General features: G+C 40.4%; 2 protein-coding genes across 5 annotated transcripts; both read left to right on the forward strand.

Annotated features, from left to right (window-relative positions):
- Positions 1 to 793: 793 nt before the first annotated feature.
- Positions 794 to 12,497, forward strand: LOC5516829 (synaptotagmin-10). 4 transcript variants are annotated; one of them, XM_032386753.2, is made up of 6 exons: positions 802 to 947; positions 1,204 to 1,254; positions 5,163 to 5,200; positions 8,813 to 9,166; positions 9,621 to 9,688; positions 10,892 to 12,497. In XM_032386753.2, exons 4-6 carry the CDS (start codon positions 8,816 to 8,818, stop codon positions 11,253 to 11,255), a joined length of 783 nt encoding a protein of 260 aa, XP_032242644.1. In that variant the 5' UTR covers positions 802 to 947; positions 1,204 to 1,254; positions 5,163 to 5,200; positions 8,813 to 8,815; the 3' UTR covers positions 11,256 to 12,497. The 4 variants fall into 4 exon arrangements, with proteins under 4 accessions (XP_032242643.1, XP_032242646.1, XP_032242644.1 ...); XM_032386752.2 differs by lacking the exon at positions 1,204 to 1,254 and having other exon boundaries at positions 794 to 947; XM_032386751.2 differs by lacking the exons at positions 802 to 947; positions 1,204 to 1,254 and adding an exon at positions 4,186 to 4,971.
- A 1,128-nt stretch (positions 12,498 to 13,625) lies between these two features.
- On the forward strand, positions 13,626 to 19,806 carry LOC5516777. Its single transcript, XM_032386783.2, has 6 exons — positions 13,626 to 13,706; positions 15,006 to 15,322; positions 15,694 to 15,746; positions 17,377 to 17,646; positions 18,203 to 18,341; positions 19,119 to 19,806. Exons 2-6 carry the CDS (start codon positions 15,011 to 15,013, stop codon positions 19,203 to 19,205), a joined length of 861 nt encoding a protein of 286 aa, XP_032242674.2. The 5' UTR covers positions 13,626 to 13,706; positions 15,006 to 15,010; the 3' UTR covers positions 19,206 to 19,806.
- Positions 19,807 to 19,857: the final 51 nt, after the last annotated feature.

Raw genomic sequence — 19,857 nt, forward strand, 5'->3', positions numbered from 1 at the left:
TCAGTTGAAATCTTCGACTTTATGATCGCGATTCAAAAACGACTCCGTGATTTGGTGTTTTTTATCGACTGAAAACAATAGCAAGAAGAGTTTAGACAATACTAGACGCTCTCATTGAATTTTACAAATTTTGGAAAATCAGAATTGAAAGGTTTGCTTGATCGAAAGCTAACAACAAATGAATCAGCCTTTCAAGGATAAATAGAAGGGACTCTGTTTATATTCAGTTCATAATTATCTAACACATCAGCAAGCTCGTTTTTTGATTGGCTGATTCGATCTGACAGGCCAGACTTCTTGGCAAGGGTATTGAGGGAGGCGGGGGAGGGGGAGGGGGAGGTGGAAAGGAAAAGGCAGAACATATTTTAGATTTAGTCCTGAGATTGGATAGTGGATAGGATAGCCTGCGTATGTAGCAAGTGTTTACATTAAGTGAAAAGTTTGACCGCGCAAAGGTTTCGGCCGCACGATAGTACTGACTGTGGCGAGCCACACGTGTTCGGATCTCGCATCGCAGAAAAGCTTGCTTTGCAGCTAGCCTTCGGAAAATGCTGTTTTTGAAGTTGTGGCGTGTGAGAAGAAGAAGAAAAAGAAGTGACAGTTGCGGTCGCTCACAAAAGGGCCCAGCGCCTAAAAAAAGTATCCTGGCCCAATAATAGGGAGATTTCGACGCCCTTTCACTCCGTCTCGCTTGGCACTTATGCCACCCCCCTTCCCCTCTGTCCAGAGTATGACTGACAACTTCAGTGTGTTGACTGCCAAGGCGTATTTCACGAAGTCATGACCCCCGTTCGTGCTGGCTGCTCAAATTACTCTCAGTCCATCAGCGTCGCGAATAGTCAAATAGTCGTTAGTTATCCGCCGAAGACCTTTCCTGTTATCCAAGATCGGGTGGAAAAATATGAAGGAAAGCTAATGGAGCGGTGGAATTCAGAAGACTTGAAAAAGTAAGTGTACTTAAGATGCCCTATCGTTGTTAATCTTGTGTTATTATTGGCTATATTTACAGTTGGGTAAATAATTAGTGTAGGATGTCTTGTTTTGAGCTGTTTTATTTGTAATTTATTGAAGTATGCGAACCTATTATTTTGTTCTTAAAATTGAAATCTTAACTATTTTTACCCGTTCAAATCTGATAGATTGGTTATACTCCCTTGGTTATATTTAAGCTTTTACTGGTATTATTATTGTCTACATTTTCAGTTGTGGAAATGATTAGTCTACGATACCATAGCTCGAATTGGTTTGTATTCAGTTAAGTAGACGAACCTATTATTTTGTAAAATGTTGAAGATGAAGTCATAACTATTTCCTGTTTGGTCAAATATGTTAGTTTGCTAATATTATGTCACATTTATTAATGATTCGAATATAATAAGCTACGGCGACGTATTTGCTTGATGATCCGTCTACTTTAATTAATACGCTAATAATAGTCTCATTATGTAGGAAATTGACCTATTTTAATTCATCTCGGAACTCCTAGACGGAAGCATTGGGATTATAAATGGAAACCAAGAACAAGAAACGCAATAATAATATACACAATATCCTTTATTTGGTATTCGCGGGTTTTGGGATGGCTGTGGCGCCGGTTTGCAGAATAATAGTAGCCCAAAACGGTTTTTTGCTCGCCACAGGAATCCCGAAGCCCCGAAAACAGAAAAGGCGGCTAGCAAGCTAAGGAATACTGTACCATTTCTGCAGGACCATTGAGATCCCAGTTTTTTGACCCTTTAAAAAGCTGTTGTTGTTAAACGAAAATGTACTGTATCAAAGAATGTATGAAAATATAAGAATTCTAAAAATTCTAGCATATGTTGTTCCTACATAAATTCATATCAGGGGCTCATAAATAGGGGCAATCATCTGTATTATATAAATGTCACAGCGTTTCCTAGGATCAGGCTACTTTTAGACGCGCACGCACGAACGGGCCAATCACTTACGTTGGCGTTGATCGCGCGCGTGAGTGACGTGAGGCTGCACGCGCAAATTGCAGTTGGGGAGAATATATTTTTATCTATCATCCGTCGGTTTTTTTTTTGTTTACTAAAAGAATTGCAAGCTAGAATTCAAAGTCATAGGTAGGGTTGGATTCATATTAAAGAAGAGACAACAAAAAGTCAAATTACCGAAGAGAGAACATAGCTTTTTGTCTGAGACTGCGCGTGCAGTTGAGCTCAGCCAAAACGTCAACACAAAGGTTGAATTTGATTGGCTCATCCGCGCGTCTAAAAATAGCCTGATCCTAGGAAACGCCGTGACACCTATATAGTACCAGAACATGGGGAAGTTGATTGCCCCTACTTATGAGCCCCTGTTCATATCTAAAACCCTTATTTGCACCTTTTTCAATTTTTCCTTTCATCTGCACGCCCTATATGGACGCAGTGTTTTAGTGACATTTTACTCTATCAGGGCCATAGCAGGAGGTGGGACAATATGGGCACATGTCCCTTCGATGTTCCAAAAACAATTATAAGGAAATGACCAGTAGTGTCGTGGCTGCAGCCAAATATTTTCTCAGTGTTTCAGTATCGTGCCCCCCCCCCCCCCCCCCCACCCAGCTACAGCTCTGTTTGAAAATCTGATGAGGGGGGAGAGAGTTTTTGTGTCCCTAGCTTTGCGCCTGTGAGGTATAAACCCATTTCGACTAACAGTTTCTGGAAAACCTATTTTTCAATTAAGGTTTAAGTGCTTCATGGGTATAATTTTTAAAAAAAAATGGATATGCAATAAGACAAATCCAGGTTCGAAAGCTTAACATTCTTGTTTATGTTTCTGTAAACATCAGTGGCGGATCTAGGATTTAGAAAAGGGGGCTGACTTTTTTGTCAGGCTGTCTCGATTTTTTTTTTCAGATTTTAAGGAATATATATCTCATGTTACAAAATCTTCTACAAAATTTCGAGAATACATCTATTTTGCCTGCTTGTGAAAATCACGTTACTTATTGAGGTTTTGGATTAGTAGAGAACCAAAAGCATAACAGCTCCTCTTACTACGGACTTTACTGGAGGAACACTTAGAAAAGAAGATAACGCCATCCTTCATGGTTGCGCTGCAATAAAACGCCTACAGACCTTCATTCTGTCGATCTTCCAGTTTGCGCTTTCTATTTTTGGGTACAAGTGCATCAATCAAAACACAATTTTAAAGGAATTCTGCCGGCGAGTTGTCAAAAAAACTTGAAAAGCTCATGGTAAGAACCGGTAGGGGGGAGGGCTCTCCATAAAAGTAGACGATAGGGTGACCGCCCTATCTTTTAGGGCATTCAATTCAACCAACTGCTATAAAATTCTTACGCTTTTGCTATCACTTAGGGGGTCTCACCGGTCTCACAGTGATTTTAGAGCTTAGGATTAGAAATTGCTTCGACCACACCTAATGTGCTATCTTTTAGTGTTAAAAAATGTTGTTGAAAAGTGCTTTTCTGTTTCGCCAGTCAGAACATTCTGATTCAAAATGCATGCCTTGTTTCGCCTAGTGCAGTGGCCTGGCTTTCTGTCACGAACTTTGCTTGATTTCCGTCCAGTGAATAACATCGCGATACATCCAATTCGGCTATAACAATAAGCAACGATTTATCTTTTCATGTTTAAACGCTGTTTTTTTTTTTCGTCCAAAAGGGGGGTGACATGTCACCCCCGTTACCACCCCTGGATCCGCCACTGAACATTCACCCACGGCTTTCCGATACCAGAATTCAGCCATTTATGTGTTACCCATAAACCACTACGGGCTACGACACTTGGATTCTTTATGTTAGTGCATAAACCCAGAGTTTAACCGTTGTCTTACCGTTTTTTTTCCAAGGAGCAAGCAAGCAAGCTTTGCAAAATTGCCTCCTCGATTGATTATCTGAGTACCAGGCGTTTTTTCGATTTGAGAAGGAAATTTAAACTACCTCTTTTTTGGTTCCCGGTATATACTTAAATATTATAGATATAAAGTCTTCATAGGGAACGGAACCAAGGACTGACACTCAGGATTCAAAAAATTATCCCCGTCTCTCCCCATCCCAGGGGCGAATCTAGCTTTTCGCTAAAGGGGGGGGAGGGGTGGGGTTGGCTTAGTGATAAAGGGATGAGGGGGAATTTTTTTTGTTACATATAGCTTTCTGGAAGCCCAAGGGGGGATTAAACCCCATAAACCCTCCCCCTAGATCCGCTACTGCATCCCCCCACCCCAAAAGAAAACCTTATTTACTATACATTTCGGTCTATTTTATTTTAGACCAATGGAACAGTAGCTTCAATAACTTTAATAGATATACTAATCATCTTGTTTGTATCTTACATCAAAATTTTATACATTAATTCCGTGTAGCCTGTGTCACAGCCGGAAATAGCTACATTATTTCGAATTATAACGGTAATATTCCACCTTTTATTCTGTTTATAATTTTTCAAACATAACTCTCCTTTTTTGGTCTGATGACCCTGCTTAACAGGCTATAACAAGTTTGTTTGTTTGAAAAGCCTTGCAAGATTTGTCAACCGTCGCAAACGGTTAAAAAGACAGTAGTGCGAAGTGCCCTCTCCATTCAAGCAAACAAAAACGTTACGACTAATCCGTAACATTTGATGGCTAGCTTTAAAGTTTATAGACTATTATTTAAAGACTATAGATATACTATTCTTTGATAGCCCTAAGAAAGTGTCTTCTGTTCAGTACAATACACAGGGATACCAATATCGTTTGCGATATTGTTTCCGCATCAAACGCGGTCGATACGCGTAACGGATGATTTCACCTACTTTACTTTGATTGGTCCTCGCGGGGTATTTGAATGCGAGGCTTGTAAAACAAACTAGGAGATGAACGTTACAAATTTTGCATTGCAAATGCTCTTGAAATGACGGACTGAGAAAATTGACCTGTCTGGCTAAAAACTAACGGAGATCAATGGCTTAGCAAAATACTACAAAGATTTACCTGAATTCTGGTTTGAGCAAGTGATACAAGGTAAAAACACCCAGAAAATTGAAGTCGCGAGTCTGCATCTGCCCCCGTATCATTAATACCCCCTATGCGTGTAAGGGAATTTTTCTTGCTCTTGAAAAAAATGATTCCAAATGAGAATGTATTGCCTATAGAACGGTTATTCCACAAATTACTGTATTTGCTTTTGTAACTTTATTCTATTGCTTTTCTAGTCATGGGTCAAGGAAAATAGCTCGTGCATACAACTGAGGTATGGATGTGTATAGTTTTCAATAGGTGATAATTTCATTCTCGTGTTCTGTGTTCGTATTCATTGAAAGATATGGTATAGATAGAAAAAGTAGTAAAACATTATTCTTAAACCTTTATTAATTTGACGTAAACCATTTCTTAAAATCATTATTGTATGTTATTTTAGTGAAAGTCCCTTGCGTGTTTTTAAATACCTATACTCGTATTAAAAATCACGTCAGCCGTGATTACTACTATTTACAAATTCATGCGGCTCCTTTCACAGGAATGTCGAAAGCTCAGCTCGTCTGAAGCCTGCTGTTTGCAAAGGATGCATTTCTTTATAAAACAATGGTTCCTGCCCTTTCTCGAATTACACGTTTTATAAATTTTATTTGACCTTTCCGAGATACCATTTTGGAGACTTGATTTTACTATTTTAAAAAACGTGAAATAACGGCTTAGAGAGATTTTACTTTGAATACCCCCCCCCCCCCCAATAAAAAAATGTATATCGTTTTGCGCTTTTTCATTTTCGTACATTCAAAACAGTCAAGAAACGCTGCAACTCCTCAATCTTATTTTTTGTCTTCTCCATTTCTGTAGGTTTCTGAATCATTCAAAATATCCAAATAGTATTGTTCGAAAATCAGAGTATAAATACGGTTCGTCAAAAAAATCGAGTCGACTCTGCCAAATTTTCGCTTCAAGACTTCTTCAGAACAGACTTCAGATTTCTATATGCCGTCTTGTTTTATTGGGTAAAGTCTTGCGTAATTTGTGATGAATATCTTTAATTCTTTCATTGTGGTTACTGATCAGACGTAGTTGTAACTCATGTTATGTGTCAATGGTGCAGATATCAAATCGGATAGCGGGGGACCTTGCATACTGCCGTCAACATAAAGATATTGAAACATTTTTTCTAGCTGGGAGATGATCCCCTTCTTTCTTTGTCTCCCAATATGATAATACGGAGTTTACCCGTCCTTCTTAATGATCAGTTTAAGATAAGGAACTCATATAAGTTATCGTTTTTATGGATATCTTTTATGAAGTTATGTTATCTCTAGTGCTATCATAACCCCATGTTCTCATTTCCAGCCATATTTTCACCCTAGGAAAACAGAGATCTCCCTCTTTTATCTGAACTTTCATCCACCCTTTAATAGACGTTTTAGATTTGCTTATCACAAAAAAATCCCATTAGCACTGCTCTGAGAGGTACTCGATACCAACCTATGATTGCTCATTCTGACTGGCCACCTTAAGAACCCCCCAAGTATGGTCTAGACATCTAGGGTCTCCTTTTTTCAGAGTTACTAAATGAAAAATAAAAAGCCATTAAGACCTTGCAACTTAGTATTATGAGGGCCGACCGATAGAAAATTGGCATGTGATTCGATCAACTACTGGAATTTAGCACACCCAAATGCGTCTAAATCCTTAATTCGCCAATCCTGCCTTCCTAAATAGTTTTATTATGTGAAAAATATTTATAAAATCGTTTATATATATATATGTATATATATCTTGGTTTGTGTTTAGCTAAACACAGAAACTCGACCGAACTAAACAAGTACATATGGAGCCTTAAAGACAACGACATAGAACACTTTATTTCATGGAAAATCCTGTCATCTCACTCCGCCTACAACAGCTCTAGCAAAAACTTATCATTATCCGCCAACCCAAGCTATCAACTTTAAACAAGCGTAACGAGCTAGTGTCTTCGTGCCGCCACAGGAACAAAGCCTTATGTTATGCAACAGCTGAACTATTCAATTTCATCATAACAGCCATTCAAATTTCGCGCCCTATTTTTATGTTAATTTTATACATAGATAGTATATAAGTGATGGTAGTAATATATTCTTAATAAATCTCCTGATTAGTGGGCAACCACGAAACAGGCTTGTAGAGGTGAAACGGTAGTTCGCGTGTTTTTTTCCTACAAACCAAGATATATCCCGCTCTACACCTATGTATTGAGCACTGTTATATGAACGCCTGCACTCACGCATTGTATATATATATATAATATTGTTAAAATGATGGTTGAAGGCCTTCATAGAAAGTGCTCAATACTCGAAAGTAGAGCGGTGTATAGTGTTGGTTTGAGAAAAATACAAACTACATAGGTTTCCCTACAGGTCTGTTTCGTGGTTGCCCACTCATCTGATGAGTGGGCAACCACGAAACAGACCTGTAGGGAAACCTATGTAGTTTGTATTTTTCTCAAACCAACACTATAATATTGTTATATTTTTAGCATACCGTCTGGGAGCATTAAATCACCTCCAATATATATATATATACTCAATTAAAAGGAAAGGATAAGCAATGCCGGCATCTTGGACTTGAAGAGAAGTGTGGCGTTGCTCCTTGGCTGTGGATATACCTAGGTCTTATAAGGTCTTTATGTGCGATACAGCGAATTCTCTGTGTAGCTTGTCTTGAGCCAGCTTGTTTTATTTTATCGTAGATGGTTCCACGACACACTACTCACGTTACGTTGGGTTTTATTATGTTGTATTTAACTCTCGTTGTATTATTACAAGTGATTCTCAGACCATCCAAACTCGCTCACTCTCGATTTTCACCACCACACGATCACTCACTCAATACATCATACCCCCCTCTAGTAGGGGTTCAAATGACTTCCGGTTATACCAAACAATAGTTCACAAAAATTTCAGATTTCTATCGTAGGTGACCGTGTTGGCCTATAGGTCGTATTTCACCCTTTTAGGTCGTATTTGACTAAAATTGATTTTTGACACGAAGCAGTTGATCTCTATAATATTCTTTTTTGTTCCTAAAGGTATTCGTTTATTTGTATGCTTTCATATGCTATGTTCATATCATCCTCGAAAACCCAGTAGTATTTTGCTTTAACGTTCCACTCTCGATAAGAAAATATCCCTGGGTTTCCGGGGACGCTTTTATAAAGCGTTTTGTTGTTGTTGTTGTTGTTGACTTGTATTCTTGACCAAGAGTAGGTAGCTATCACAGATACCTCGAAGCATCTTTCTTCATTTGACAAACGTTCGCCCGTTTGGCATACATTTTGGGGAGTCGTGTTTGGGAAACTTCAATTGTTATTATTATTATAAATGATTGTTGTTATTGCTATTATGAACGTTCCCACGGTCAGGAATTTTGAACAGGGTCCACGTCAAGCTAGATTTTGTAAGCTCATATTTTCCATATCTTCTCAGTAGAGGTGATGTTGTACGCGTTGTTGATTCGTTCGTTGTTTAATGATTGACAGTTTTGGACTCTTGTTCACGATGGTATGATAATTTTAGGTTGTACTAACTGAAATAAAAGTTCCTAAGCCAGGCGCTGCCAAAAAGTTGGTCATTTCTGATTAAGGAATCTTCAAATGCTATGCTTTTTCGATACGATATTTATGACTGCGCACCCCCTTAGCCAATCCCGGATACGCGACTGTAAGCCTTTAAAAAAGATAGAGAGAGATAGAGCTGAGCTCGTTATCACAGACTCCTGTAGGTGGTCAGCTCTACTAGCAGACAATTCTTCAAATCAATGCTTTGACTTCATCTAAAACTTCATCCTAAATATATGTTTTTTTTGCGTTTAAAAATTTGCTCTTTGTTTTTATCAGGTCATGAAACACCCATTCCTTCTCGCCATCTACATCGGTGGAGGGACAGTAATAGTCTTACTTATCATCTTCGTGGCTACGCGCGTCTACCGGCGCTCAAAACGAGTTAAAGATGACCGAATTATCGCACATCCAAGAATCATCCTAACATCACCTAGCCCTGGCGCAGTACCTAAGCGACTGTACTCGCCCTCGGCCATAAAGGCGAAAGAACACGCCAAAGATGAAGCTGATAAACAGAGGAAAAAAGAGGCTCGCAAAGGAGTGCACAGTATGTGGCTTCCTAAACGGAAGGACACGCTACCCATCACTAAGGCGACTATTGTACAGCCAATGATTACGGAAGCTAGCACGGTAAGGTGGTTTCGGTCACGTGGGGTACAATGTGATTATCACGTGTCCGGCGCTATGTTCCAGCTATGAATAAAAAGAAACAGGCCATAACCCTTTTTAATTCTGTGTGTAGGGATTGTTTTTTTTTTTTAAAAAAACCTGCTGTCCGGGTTTGTGCAAACTCGTCAGGGAACAGCGATAAGAAACATACAGGGTTTTCTTCTTCAGTAATACCCTGCGGGCTGCCGTAATATACAATCATGTTACTGATTCCTGTTTTTTTTAAATGTTATCGCCAGTATAGAGAGACAAGTGTAATAAACTGATTAATATCATGAGGATTTTATAGGGGCTAAATACCTAGTGTCTCAGACAGGGGAAATCAGATCTCTTATATATACGCCTCCTCTATTCAAGGCCTGAACAATGAATGAGCCCCATTCGCTATTGTTACGTACTTTTTTTTTAATTTTAGAAAACAGTGATGTCTAGAGGTAGACTGACGTTCAGCATGCATTACCAGTACAAATATGAGACCAACACGTAAGTTCTACCAGTAGAAGTATATGAGACCAACACGTAAGTACTACCAGTACAAGTATAAGACCAACACATAAGTACTACCAGTACAAGTATGAGACCAACACATAAGTACTACCAGTACAAGTATAAGACCAACACATAAGTACTACCAGTACAAGTATGAGACCAACACATAAGTACTACCAGTACAAGTATGAGACCAACACGTAAGTACTACCAGTACAAGTATGAGACCAACACATAAGTACTACCAGTACAAGTATAAGACCAACACGTAAGTACTACCAGTACAAGTATAAGACCAACACATAAGTACTACCAGTAAAAGTATGAGACCAACATGTAAGTACTACCAGTACAAGTATAAGACCAACACATAAGTACTACCAGTAAAAGTATGAGACCAACATGTAAGTATAACTACCAGTACAAGTATGAGACCAACACGTAAGTACTACCAGTACAAGTATAAGACCAACACATAAGTACTACCAGTACAAGTATGAGACCAACACATAAGTACTACCAGTACAAGTATGAGACCAACACATAAGTACTACCAGTACAAGTATGAGACCAACACGTAAGTACTACCAGTACAAGTATGAGACCAACACGTAAGTACTACCAGTACAAGTATGAGACCAACACGTAAGTACTACCAGTACAAGTATAAGACCAACACGTAAGTACTACCAGTACAAGTATGAGACCAACATGTAAGTACTATTCAGTAGCGATCTAGGGGGAGGGTTTAGGGGGTTTACACCCCCCTCTTGGGCTGCCCAGGGAAAGTGTTATATGCCAAAAAAACGCCAAACAGATTTAAAACACTGCGCTTATTCGAGCAATTGTGGTACACCTTTTGCTGTTCATTAACGGAAAGGGACATTCATTTGTGCCAAAAGTTAAATCGATAGCGTTTATTGTACGTTCATCAACATCGCACAAACATCATTTAGCGTGACTCGACTTGACTATTCAATACTTGAATATTCGTGAACATTCATTAGCATCAACGGAGAAACAATAACGCACTTGGACATTCAATTCGATTGGAACGAACATTCTTTTGCGTGCAACGAAAATTCAATTGCACGTTTGGACAATCAGTAGAGTTTAATGACAATCAGTAGCGTTTAATGACAATCAGTTGCCTGGGTTCGCAAATGTCTTGCTTTAGCTTTCTATGTGTTTTTGCAGATCGGCAATGGTCGTCAAGCTACTAAATGCACAGGAACTGCCTCCAAAGGACGATACGGGACCACTGGACGTGTTTGTCAAAACCCAGTTGATTCCACGCCGCAAGCAGCTATTCATATCCAAGGTTATCCGTCAGACATTGCAGCCGTTTTTTAACGAAACGTACGAGTTTGACATCTCTTATGACGAGCTTCAGTCTCAAAAACTGCTATTCCAAGTCATGGAATTCGACTGTCTGTCGCGACACCGGATTTTGGGTGAAGTACGAGTGTGTCTTTCAGATCTTGGCACTCATGGTTTTAACGTGCTTCGAGAAGTCACGCTCTGCATCAATCTCTCAAAAGCACACTCAGAAGATTCATAGCACAAGGATAAGGGTCGCACCAAGAACAGATTGTGTTCAATGGTTCAAAGAATTACATACTTTTTACATCTTATATAAGTTATCGCAATAATGGGGGACTTGCGCTAAGAGATCACGTGACTTTTTGGTTGACAAACTCGCGCGCTCTGGCTTTTAGCGGCAAAATAGCAACAACGGAAAGCAACTTACTTAGCACATACGAATAAAGCCAGAAAGTTTTTTTTTCACAAACCGTTTATTTTCATTTAAACATTTTATTTTTTTCGTCGTTCTTTGAGGAGACGGGCGCAGTCAGTTCTGTGTTTATTTCGGTTTGCATTTGCCACCCAAAAGGTCACATGATCTCTTAGAGCAAGTCCCCTTAGCCCAAGTCCTCACATCCCAGCCCGTGCGTCTGCCCTCTGATGATACAAGAATGACGGGGCGCGCGCGCAAGGGAGAGGGAAGGATGAGGGGGCTCCCTTTTCCCACATTCTCTCCATCCTTCTCTCCAGGCGCGCGGGGTCTACCCCTCATCTTCCCCAGCCCTTTGCGCTTGCTACGCAGGCTAGACGCACGCTAAAATGGAGTAGCTGATAAGTTTCTTTATAGTTGGGCTTCTCTTCGGGCTCCTCTATGCTGTAGAACATATAGAAGGGTGTCTAATAACATCAGTGAAAATTTGCAAAATAACATTTGTACAGAATAACTGAAGAACATTTGGGGTTGGTTTTAGCAACCACTTAGAGCAAGGAAGCTTAATGAAGACTTAGGGAGTGTTCATTAATTACACCGAGGGGGGAGGAGGGAAGATTTGCACTCAAGACACCTTAAAATTTCAGAGCCCCCCTTTCATTGTAAATTTTTTTTCGGTGCCCCCCCCCCCCCCTTATAGAACCCCAAAAACTTCTTTCTTTTTCCCTTAGAGGACCTTTTTTCGGTGCCCCCCTCAATATCTTCCCTCCCCTCCCCCCCTCGGTGTATTTAATGAACACTCCCTTACTAAAAAGTAGAAAAAACAAATTTATACGAACAGTTTTTCGTATCCCTGAACGTTTCGAGATAACGTTTTTTTTTTGCCTTTAAAAATAAAGTAAGAAAAATTTATCTAAAATTTTCTTTATTGGTTAGACGACGGCTAGACACAAAAAAAAACTAATTACAACTGCACATTGTAATTTTAGATGAAAAGTGAAATATCTCATTGGTTTTGTTATTAATAATCAGTTTATTAAAGTAAGACCCAGTCCTTCAGCTGTAAAAGGCTGCAACGATTAGTGTCACGTACCCTGTTTGTGAAATTGTATTATCATACAACCTTCGCTTACGTTCTTTTTGTTGTTGTTTTTGTTTAATATCAATTGAAGGGCAATAATTCTCCTGTTTTATGTATTATTTTAACTGGAGAATTGGACGAACACAGAGATATAAGCAGAGACGTAAGATGTTCACTTCGCGTGTGACAACCGGTGCGAACGAGACACGTGCGGAGAAAGAAGTAGAGAAGACAGAGAGGAAAGGGACGAAACGGTTCCTTTTCTTCCTTCCCCGGTTGTGTCTCACATACACTCAGCGCTTGAGCCCTTAGGTCTCTCTCACTTCGCTAGTGAAAAGCCGGCTTTAGAGTTTTCACAGACAACTCAAATAATCTGACTGTAAGCGTGCAGGCCCGTACCCAGGATTTTTCTTGGGAGGGTGCGAAATCCGAAAAAGTGGATAATTTTTCCAGGGGAGGTGGAGGGGGTGAGATTTCTGATAAAAATCTTTGATTAAAATTCACTCGTTTATGTTTTCCCCAAAAAACTATAGTAAAACCTAAGAATCTTATTTCTAGCATAGCGAACAAGGATAGTCTAATTTTCAGCGCACGCGTTCCCGTCCTCAGACAGAATCCATTTCAGAGTATATTTCACGTCTGGCTCTGAATTTTAAATTGCTCTCTGCCGTCGTCTTTCGCGTTGTCGTCCATATTTTTGCAGATACCTTTTACAATTGTACGCGACACCATAGAAATAAATGCCACAGTGTCTTCGTAAAAAAAAACTGTACCATCCAAATAACTCGCCAGCGAAGGTCTTCACTATAAGACTGCGGCGTATTCATGCCCTGAAAACAAACTGAAAACCTATTACCCATACCACCTCGCGGTATGGGCGCGTGCGCCAGAGCGCTCTTAGACAACGTTTTTTGAAATAGTTGTATACATACACACAAGGTACAGTATAGAAAAGAAATAAAAAAAGGGGCTTAGTTATTTGATTTGATTAGCAGCAAATTGAGATCGATAATCAAAATATCCAAACGATACCCTCATTCGAAATGTACCTCATTCCCACGTGGCTCACGCACTTGTACTAATTAGCAAGTGAAAATTTGCAAGTGTAGAGTTTGCGCGCCCATCACAACGCGTGCCTCCAGCGAATTTGCAAAGGGAATTGAAACTCGTCTAATAAATCTTCATAACAATCAAAGGTAAGCGCTTAGACATATACAATGGTTTGTCCTGGTAGTTTTGGTCTACTTTGAAAAAAAATATTGTAGAATCTTTTTATTCTGGAGTAAAACGATACCTTGATGTTAAAATTGAAATTCGTTGTCATTGAAAGTCCGTGAGTCCCAACGAACGGTACAATCCGTTCCCCATCTTACCAACCTACGTAACCTGTTTATGTATACGCCACAGAAAACCTGCGCTCAATTTTAACCATGTTTTAACCATGTTATTCCAACACTAACAGAAGCCGCAGACCATTTTTTTACGGGGGGGGGGGGGGGGCTGAAAAAAGAGTGGCGGGAGTGGAAGAGGGGGGGGAGGTCTTGTATCACTTTCTCACTCTCAGGGAATTTGAGTAAATTGAAAAGAGAGCTCTATCTTGTATTTTTGTAAAATCCAAAAATTACTAATGTAACAAAGTCTAGTGTTTTTTTATTCACAGTACGGTTGTCATTTAAATGTGGATTTCCAAGGGAGTAGTAGAACAATAGCGCATCCTTGAACACTTATCAAATCCATGGGAAATTTAGCTGAAACATTTAGAATTTTTTCCCTCTGTTTTGAAAAAATAAAGGTCGGCAAATTTGAAAGGGGAGCTATAGCCCCCCAGCCCCCCCCCCCCCCCCCCCCCCCCGGTGACTAATAAATAGTAATAATTGAGACGCATAGTAGCGCCATTTGCTTCAAAACAAGAGTCAATGTTAACACAAGTCAGAGCATAAAAATCAAATAATACTGTAGGTGGGGATCCTCATTCTTCAAGTTACAGGAAAACCACATTAAAGAAAACATTTCATTGGTACAAATTCAATTTACCATCACAGTACACCACAGGCGTTTGCTAATAATAATAAGAAAAAACCCACTTTTTGATATCCGAGATACAATAAAATGGTAGAGTCGAGGCATAGAAGGCGCTTAGGCAGCCACTGTACGACTCGTGTCTGACCACGGGACACAGGGTAGAGAAAACTCCTCAGAGAAAAGGAAAGAACCAACTCGAATCGAGCCCGGAACCCAGACGCTCTCTACCAACTCTCAGCTCTCTACCAACTGCGCCACTACCTTAGGCGTGGTCTCAGGATTTTCTAAAGGGTGTGTGTGTGTGTGGGGGGGGGGGGGGGGGGGGGGCACAGTCATAAGTATCGTTTTTGAAAAATAAAAAGACTCAACATTTCGCGGCCAATGTGGTGCGCACCTTGGTATGCGCCTGAACAGGTTTATTTTGTACAATACTGTAACATTTACTTGTCTTTTCGACCCGTTCTCATGTTAAGGTTTCATGGAAGTCTACGTTGCCAAAGTGCTAGTCATTGTGACATCTGTATTTGTTGGTTTAATGCTGCTCGTGTCTTACGCACTTTATCGGAAGAGAAAGTGCCTTGAAAAACGTTCAACGCCAGCAGCCAGTGACCGGAAGTACATACCACCTTACGGTGAACTACGCAAACGTGATATCCCAGTAATCGACAGCGTACCATTTTGGGTCCCAGGCCGTCGTGGCAAGATTGTTAACGTCGAGGTTCAGCCCCGAGTCAAACGCCTCGGTCCAAGGTCATCAACTCCTAAGCCGAGGAAAACAACGACTAGAAAAGTAACGTTATTTCTTCCCCTTCCAATATTCAGGTTTTTTGGTCCTTTTTTTTCCTAATTTCAGTTTTATTATTGTTAGCTTGTTTTATTTTAAGGGCGTAATCTTTTCGTTGTAATCTTCAGCAGATCTTGAAGAGACACGTCTGTATTCTAAGGGGACACTTTGGGGTTGGGATATAAAAAGGGGTTGATAATGGGCTTCTTGATGATAATATGAGAAATTACGAAAGAGGAGCATGGTCGCACGGTTCATTGGCCAGACATTTTTCTCAAAAGGGGAAGGTGAACAGAGCAACTATTTCATCCCCACTCTCGATTTGCCCCTGTGAGACCCCGTTGTAAATAACTGGTGGTGTATTTGTTTCGATATAGGAAAAAGAGACAAATCCTCAACTTATGTTTTCAGTCAAATATAACACTAAAAGGTGAGTCACACGACTACAAACACAAAAACACAGCCAAACACACGTTCTGACCAGGGGTGGTAAGGGGGTGGTGGTGGTGGTGGTGGTGGTGGGGGGGTTGTGGTCCCTGCACTTTTCACGAGTTTCAAAAATCGGAAATCACGTTTCACGATAAACTGATAAACTGACGAAAACGATCAATCTTTACTCGGAAATCCCGATTCACGATTTTTAGAGGGCATAAATCACGATTCACGATTTTAACGCCCCTGTCTGATTGGTAAGCTACAGGACAAGAACTGAGGTAATTTATAATATGTATCCGCTTTGTTTCGCAAATATAATAGCCTGCCAGTTGGCTCTCATTCGAGCCAATCCGAAATGTTTTGTTTCCGAATATAGGGAATTCTGTGATGCACCCTCGCCGTTACACGCGCTACAGAATAGCCCAATTTTTAGTTCCACCCGTGAATACTTCATGATTCCGCTGGTATTCGCAATCGAATTGAAACCGAGGCTTGCACTGTATTTATGCGTCCTCTGTGCCTATGACCAGCAGGCACAACGGAACTCGAAACTGGACTAATCCCAATATTCGAAAACAAAACATTTCAAAATAACCCCGAATGAGAGCCGGCTAGCAGGCAACAGATATAATAACTATAATTTGGCCACTTAACCAATGGGATGGGACAAATAGGACCAGAAAACCCGACCTACTAAACCACAGGTCAATTTTATAGTGAATGATTTGAAGGTGGTAATTCTTATAAATATTGTGAAAGGCAAAAGGTAAAATATCAGTGGTGAATGTATACGTCCACAAAAGGAAGGAAGTGACTAATTGTGACGACAACTTTTGCCACTAAGGTATTAGCGGACAAGAGAGGTCGCGACAGCGTGAGTTCGAGCAGGGAAATCAACAACACAGAGATGAATTCAAACAGCGATTTAATAAAAATGCAAACTTAATCATAGTTACCTTCCTACAGCGCTCCCTGTTAAGTCTTGACCAAGTCTCGATCTGTACCACTCTAACTAACGCTTCTCTCTGCTCCGCATTTATGCGCGCTTGGGGCGATACTGTACATCAGTGCTTTATCTCGTAACCCAAGCGACGCCTTTCAGATTGGAACGTTAGCGTAAATCATTTTTATACTATGCTAAATACCGGAAAATTATATAAAGCTATTTTTATGGTTATTTTTACAATATGTTTGATAGCGTGATTAATAGCGTGCTTTGGTTTAGCTAAAATCGTGATTTTTATAGAATCATAAATATATAATAAGGTTATGGAACAACTAAGAAACTCTGACCAGAAACACTGAATAATTAATAACTTTTAACTTCGTGCCTGGAAAAGTGTTAGTACAAGCACGCGAGTCGCTTCTGATAGGAACGTTCATTCATGTGTGCACACTTCAGTGGTTATTTTGTGGATTCCGTTATTGTTTTTGGACAACTGACAATTCTGTCCTTACATAATGTAAGACAAAAGAAACGCAACACAGATAGATAAATGGGGTCGCGAATTCTAAGAGCGTACCAGGATTTTTATATTAAAAAATGATGTGTGTGTCGGGCCTTTAGCCACCCTTAAATCCGCCCTGGAATATGTAAGAGGTTGTCTCTTTCTTTCCTTGTTTAGATCCACGCTGTTGGTGGACCTCCTTGACTCGAAACACCTCGACAAGGCGAACTTGGTCATGAGTCCGCCTACCTCTACCTTCACGGGCACGCATTGGGACGCTACACCCCAGTCCCACTCGTCCGTGTTTTCCCCAGTGTCTCTCTCCCCACGCAGCACACAGGACACCCGGACTCAGACTCCTCCACAGGCGTCAGGACGAAGGAGGCCATCATCATTTGAAATAGAAATGACATACGATGAGCTTCAACTCAGCTCTTTGCAATTCAGGTACTATTTAAGGGCCATGGCCTTCTGGGTACATTCTAAACAAAAGAGCCATGAGTGAAACGATTAAGAGCAACGATACCCTGGGGTACCAGAGGCTCCAGGCTTCGCGACGAAAACGTTTTGAGCGCCGCGAAGTTCGGAGCCTCTGGTACCCAGGGTATAGCAACAGGTGAAACTATGAACCTCTCGTACCCATAGGATCATTGAGGGATTAGTTAAAAAGGGATTTAAGAAGTTCTATCTCGCCGCCATTTTATGCTCCGCTGAATGCCGAGTCATGCAAAGAATCCATTTCCATCGGCTAATTAAAGCAAGTAACCAAAATATTTTCAATCTCATCAATAACATATCAGACTTTATTCGTAGATTGTTTTTTTAAAATCTCCTTGCGGATAAACCGCTGTATTCTCAATGATGAACAATAACAAAGGAGTGGGTGATCGGCATTCCTTAACCCACAATTCCTTTTCATATTTTCTAGTTATTTTTGACACACAAAAAAAGTATAGAAACTCAACTACCAAGTATTCAACGCGAAATATTTTATGTGACTTAGTGTGATGGGCTATGACGAGTATTCGAGGCAGAAAGTGTTGGGTGACGTCGTTCTACCGATGGCTGAGCTCAGCATGCAGGGTCTGGACGTGACACGTGAACTGATCATGTGGCGAGATGTGCAGACACGAGAGATGCAGGTATGTGAACACGAGAACGTGACACGAGACGTGAACACAAAAACGTGACACGTAAACACAAGAACGTGACACGAGACGTGAACACAAGAACGTGACACATGAACACAAGAACGTGACACATGAACACAAAAATGTTACACGTTAACACAAGAATGTTACACGTGAACACAAGGTGACACGCGAACACAAGAATGTTACACGCGTGAACACAAGAACGTGACACGTTAACACAAGGTGACACGTGAACACAAGAACGTAACACGTGAACACAAGAATGTTACACGCGAACACAAGAACGTGACACGTGAACACAAGAACCTAACACGTGAACACAAGAATGTGACACGTGAACACAAGAGCGTGGCACGTGAACACACAAGAACGTGACGCGTGAACACGAGAACTTGACACGTGAACACAAGAATTTAACACGTGAACGCACAAGAACGTGACGCGTGAAATGATCATGTGGCGGGATGTAGACAGGGGAGATACAGGTTTATGAACATAGGGACGTAACACATGAACTTCTCGTTATGAGTTTCGTTCGCGGGAGATCTAGGACAGACAAGTGGAATCTGGGTGTTAGAGGCTATGTTGCGCCAACCATATTATCCGGCCGATAACAGGATGGTAACTGGGTGCGGCAATAGCAAATAATACTGCAAAACAAGGGTTCCTATTTTTTTTCAATTCCTTCGACACAAGAAAAGTTGATTTTCGAGTTCTCAGCCTCAGAAGTTGTCTATCAAATGACGTTGAAATTCTTTTCCTCAGCGCTCCAAAGAGAAAAAGTCGTCTAAAGAAATTGGCGAATCCTCTGCTGAGCCCACGGCAAGCGAGTCCCAGTGCAGTCCATCCTAGCTTGCACATCAGTCGGGGACGTGATTTGTGAAGGAGAAGGGGCAGGCAAAGTGGAGGAGGATACCTGTCTCTGGTGGATCAAGCAATCAGGGACATTTTCACCCGAGACTCCCTCCCTTGCCATAGCGTTTACCCAGCTTTTTAAAAATTCATGACATTCATATGTTTATGTTTTGGTTATGTTTTAGGAGTTTTGTTGAGTGATGCTAAGGCTAAGTTCAAACATCGTATTATCCATTAGCCGTATTCGATGCAAATGCATGCAAACGAATCAAGTGGATTGTTTCATCTTCATTTGCATGCATTTGCATTGAATACGGCTCATGGATTATATGACGTTTAAACTTAGCCTAAGCTATTTTTGTCTTAAATGCTGGACTATAAGCTATTAAAACTACAATATCTAAATTTATAATAAACGTGGCCTACGCTTATTGCAAATATGTTCCAAATATAATTGGCAATAACAAAATAAGTCGCTATTTTCTTTGTCCCAGCACGATTCCTCTTCTTAATGCAATGTAGTAAAATAGTGACAGTGCCCATCCATCAATTGTTAGTAAGAATTAAAAATAAAATGATTCTTTTTGAAGACCCGGAACATGATTTGTAGTCACTGGCTTTGTTCTTTTACAGCACCTCTGTTTCGTTC

This window comes from Nematostella vectensis, chromosome 2, assembly GCF_932526225.1.
Source record: "Nematostella vectensis chromosome 2, jaNemVect1.1, whole genome shotgun sequence".
NCBI lineage: Eukaryota > Metazoa > Cnidaria > Anthozoa > Actiniaria > Edwardsiidae > Nematostella > Nematostella vectensis.

What these genes read in the sequence shown, in the direction of transcription:
- LOC5516829 (XM_032386752.2), top strand. Translation starts at nt 8,816, where the DNA reads ATGAAACACCCATTCCTTCTCGCCATCTACATCGGTGGAGGGACAGTA. An exon ending in TGATTACGGAAGCTAGCACG is followed by an intron (nt 9,167 to 9,620) that starts GTAAGGTGGTTT and finishes TTTTAATTTTAG; the next exon opens with AAAACAGTGATGTCTAGAGG. An exon ending in TACAAATATGAGACCAACAC is followed by an intron (nt 9,689 to 10,891) that starts GTAAGTTCTACC and finishes GTGTTTTTGCAG; the next exon opens with ATCGGCAATGGTCGTCAAGC.
- LOC5516777 (XM_032386783.2), top strand. Translation starts at nt 15,011, where the DNA reads ATGGAAGTCTACGTTGCCAAAGTGCTAGTCATTGTGACATCTGTATTT. An exon ending in GTCAAATATAACACTAAAAG is followed by an intron (nt 15,747 to 17,376) that starts GTGAGTCACACG and finishes TTCCTTGTTTAG; the next exon opens with ATCCACGCTGTTGGTGGACC. An exon ending in CTCAGCTCTTTGCAATTCAG is followed by an intron (nt 17,647 to 18,202) that starts GTACTATTTAAG and finishes TATGTGACTTAG; the next exon opens with TGTGATGGGCTATGACGAGT.